Source organism: Temnothorax curvispinosus, unplaced genomic scaffold, assembly GCF_003070985.1.
Source record: "Temnothorax curvispinosus isolate PA1 unplaced genomic scaffold, ASM307098v1 QBEX01000542.1, whole genome shotgun sequence".
Lineage (NCBI taxonomy): Eukaryota > Metazoa > Arthropoda > Insecta > Hymenoptera > Formicidae > Temnothorax > Temnothorax curvispinosus.
The window spans coordinates 1,507-6,110 of record NW_020210322.1 but is presented as its reverse complement, the minus strand read 5'-3'; the positions used below and the strand labels follow the sequence as shown (position 1 = coordinate 6,110).

The 4,604-nt window shown below is 31.0% G+C and overlaps 1 protein-coding gene across 1 annotated transcript; it reads left to right on the top strand.

The window, feature by feature from the left end:
- Positions 1-1,137: 1,137 nt before the first annotated feature.
- Positions 1,138-2,441, top strand: LOC112455921. The gene is made up of 3 exons (XM_025018142.1): positions 1,138-1,367; positions 1,908-2,115; positions 2,214-2,441. The coding sequence occupies exons 1-3, from the start codon at positions 1,194-1,196 to the stop codon at positions 2,318-2,320; spliced, it is 489 nt and encodes a 162-aa protein (XP_024873910.1). The 5' UTR covers positions 1,138-1,193; the 3' UTR covers positions 2,321-2,441.
- Positions 2,442-4,604: the final 2,163 nt, after the last annotated feature.

Below are 4,604 nucleotides of genomic sequence, written 5' to 3'. Positions count from 1 at the left end.
GGATTACCCACACAATAATACAGATTCATTTTTTGAAATAACTTTGTTAATTTAATTGAAACAGTACTCAATTCATTTTGTGATTAATTCTTTTTGCATTAATATTCGCCAAACAAATTTAATCTTTGTGATAGATATTATCATTTTTTGACAAGTTAAATATTTTCATCCTTAATAATTTAAGTAAACAATTCACATTATGCTTTTAATTTTCCAATTCAATTTTTAATTATTGTAAAATTTGTTAACTTCAATTTAAGACTCCTGGTCCCTGAGCCGAGAACTCTGCGTTGACGGTGGCGCCATACCGTCGCGGCAGAAATAAGAACTCTCTCCTCTCACTCTCTCCAATGGAGAATTCTATCTTGTGACATGTTGACAACCTATTTTGCGTTGCGTTAAATTTCTTTATTATTCGCTCTGTACTTGTGCTATAACGTTTAACGTATTCGTGAAACTCGTAAAATTGACCGTATTGTAAGATTTGCAAGAAATACATATGCAGAAGGAACATTCTCCACTCCTTTCGATAGTCGAAAACGACTTGTTTTTCCGTATGTTTAGGCTTCGTTTTATGGCTGTTTGTTTATTGTCGAGGGAAAAGGATAGTATCCGGTCAATTTTAGAAGTGTGCTGAAACGATCTATAGTAATTTTTTATTGAAATATCTTTTTATTTTGGAAAATACCGCAACATAAAATAGGGTAATTTCTCGCCTCGATAGCAAGAAATTCAATATGGCTGCAGTGACTACCCAGGAGCCTTAACTATTATTGCAGTTTGTTTATAAATAAAAATAATAATAATAATATACTTAAATAAATATAATTGGATCTTTTAAGATCTAGTTTGATTTTGTTAGATTTAAAATTTGGGAAAAATTGAATCTAACTAGATCTAATCAGGTATTAGATCTACTTGGATCAATGTTTTTTTTCGAGCTATTTATCGGAAGATTTTTATGATTATTTTTTAGATTTAACATGGACTCAACAAACTCTCCAATTCGCAAAAGGATAAGAACAGAGAAATTAGGTTCTGTGATTTTAAATGAAAAAAATCAAAATGTGAAGTTACAAAGAACTCTTAGTCAAATTTCAATTACATCTTCTATCTCAAGTACTGATGAAGAGGAAAATTCCGATGCAAGTGATGACGATAATATAGAGATTAATATAACTGAAGAACAAAAGATGTTAGCTGCCATCAATAAATCAACAAGTCTTGATGGAACGTACTTTAAGGTTGACAAGTCAAAATCAAGTACAGTAACAGGAGATGTTGTTGCTGTATGTCAATTTTGTAATCCTACAAGAGCACTTAAAGGAAAATTTAGAATTACTTCTAACTTTACAACGCATTTGAAGGTAAATTAAATTAATTCTAATGCATAATTTAAAATAAATAACTGAAAATAAACAATTTTTATTTTTTGATTCGATTTTTAATCACGTGACGTCTAAAAGTGGCTTCACTCTTTTGGGATTCTGCTATAGTATTTTTTAGCAATGTGTTGTTGGACCAAACAATTTTCTTCCAAATAATCTCCATGACCAAATTTCTATGATCAAATTTCTCAATTTTTTTATTTTCTCCTTAATTTTTTGAATTATTTTATGCAACGGTTTTTTTTTATTTGAAAAATTATTTTATAAAATTCACCAAATAATCTATAGTATTAAAATAAATCCAAAAACTCCCTACTTCTTGCAAATTAAAATAATATCGATGACTTATAGTTAATTATCAGAATTAATATTTATATTACGAATTATTGTAAAAAAAAAACGTTTATTGCAACTTTAAAAAAATCTCATAATTATTGCCAATTAAAAACAATTAAAAAAAGTATATCAGTATATTTCCTTATTATCAATTTTATTTAATATTTTATTTATTTTTTCTAGAGAAAACATGCAAATGTTTATAATGAGTATTTAGAATATGCAAAACAAAAGCGACATGGTGTGGAAAATACTTCCGTTATTGATAGAAAGCGCTGGTCGTGTGTTTTAAATCAAGAAGAATTTGAGCAAAATATCACAAATTTTGTATTAAAGTATATGATACCATTCAGAGCGGTTGAAGATCCGTCTTTCAGAAAAATTTTTAATGGTACGTATAATTATACAGTTATAATATTTTTAATAAACTGAAGACTGCCGCAAAATTCTGATTTTGTCAGCCCAACTTATCACCTATTTGCTTTACAGATTTCAAAATAAAGAGAGGTGATACTCGGTTGAAGCACTTGACATGTTACTCTTTGGCAAAAAGAGTCGACAGAAGTTTTAAGGACAATGTTACAAGAAATTGGTGACGCAATGAGTTCGGTGATCAATGGTGGTGGTTTTGTTTGTACTACGGCTGATGTATGGACAGGAGGATCACGCAGATATCTAGGTGTCACAGCTAGTTGGGTAAACAATTTCATTGATATGATATATATAATTCAATATAATCTTATTTGAAATATAAAATTATAGAGAAATAAATTCGGGGCACGTACAGTCAAATTACTTTTTCAATTACATAACTGGATGTTTATCATAAAATACATTGCGACAAATTAGGAATAATCGTATATAATAATTTAAATTTATCTTAACCCTCTTATTTACCAATGTTCTCTCCACTTTCGAATCGCACGATAGTGAGCTGTGGAGGGGCAGTGGTACGCAGTGCCGTATCATTCCCGTCATTAGCGCCAAATAGCAAATTCGAATTATACTTACCGCTAAACTTTCGAAATGTTTTATTTTAGTGCAAAACGTTAAAAATATTTTTGTTTATTTCAACACATTTACAAATACATTCGTAAACTTCATTTTTTTCATGATTTAACATTAAATTGTGCATTATACCTTTTTTTAAATGACTTTAATTCAATTTATAATTTTCATTTACCTACAAAAATTTACTTTAAAAAGTCCTAATTGTTATTCCAATCCTCATTGTTATTATTATTGCGAAATTTCATGAAACATTTAAACTTACAAAGCGCTACCAGACACTGCTTGTAATGCCATTTTGTTCGAATATTTAATCAACTGTCTGATCTTCTCTCTTCTTTATTATATTGTTTGCACAGCTTTGCTGTTCCACTGACCAAAACATGCTCTACATCAATCCTCGGTCGGATAATTTCTGACATTAGTCTCTTACGTGAACAAAAATTGCCAATGAGTTTTTTTTATTCATTGTTGCGGAAATTGTAGATGATTGAGTGATTTGGATCGATCTGGTGAATTTTTCAATGAGTACAATTCGAAGACATTTATGATACAAATATCAATCACGTAGTGAAATACGTATTTCCACCATTTTTTGCTAGGTCTTCCTACTTTGTAGTAAGAGCGTTTCTGATCGCTCAAGTCAACGCCACCTATTCCTCTTGTGTATTTTTCAACTGACAGTGGACATTTTACGATAATTTTTTCACTGTTTCTTTGTCGCCTTTCGGTTCGTATTACTTCTTTGGTCGGATCACAGTTTGTTGATAATATTAATACGTCTCGTTTGTCATACCAAACAGTGGCAATGAATTGGTTATGCTGCCTTTGCACGTAACTCACCTAGTTTAAGTTTCAATCCAACTGGTTTTTTAAATTCAGTAGGCCAATCTACTCTATTAGGCCGAACCGTACCACGTTCGTAAGTACCTTTATCCAGGAAGTTTCATAAAACGGACAGACGTAAAAAAATTATCAAAATAAACATAACGATTGTTCTAGGCAAAGATTTTGACAAGTCTAGCACAACTTGTTCACCGAGGAGATACTCTTTATTTATATTTTCCTTTTTGCCTAGATAAATTTTTGTCCGTAGTACATACCCAAATAAGCTCTCTGCAATAGTCCACGCTTTTATCCCCCATTTGTCCGGTTTCGCAGGCATGTACTGTTTGATACTCAACCATCCTTTGAAAGTTATCATCGCTTCGTCAACCGACAAGTCACAGCCAGGTTGAAAGTATTCTATGAACTTATATTTGTTATGTCTAAATCTGTTTTTACCTTGTATCTATAAAATATCCGTCGTTGCTCTGTCATGCTCTTTGGCACGCTGTTTTTCATCACATAAGTGAATGTATTTACCAATTAACATAAATCTTTGGAATGTCATGGTTTTGGCCACGAGTCGGCACTGCACTATATCACTAAAAAAATACATTTGTATCTGAGGAAAATTGACGATACCTAAATAAATTAAGATACCAATATACGCCTGAATCTCTGTTGAAATAACTGGGTTCCATTTCTTATCAGCTCTATCAGCTATACGTTGTAAATAAATGCATGTTTATTGTTTCCATGGTTATGGCGATTTTCTCATAAAATTCTTTGTTAATAAATAATTAAAAATAATCTTTAGGTGTTGAACCTGCTGGTAAGTTATGCTTCGGTCCTCTTTATGGTAAAAAAGGTGCAATGTTGTAATTTTTTATTTTTGTGGCCCATAAAACAGAGTTCTTTGTTTTAGTAAGTATTTCTTCATCCTCTGACCCACGGATTTACCCACGGTAAATCAAATGTATCACTGTTCAATGATGATTGTTCATCATTTTCATCATTTGGTGTAATGTTTCTTCTTGAATTAATTGT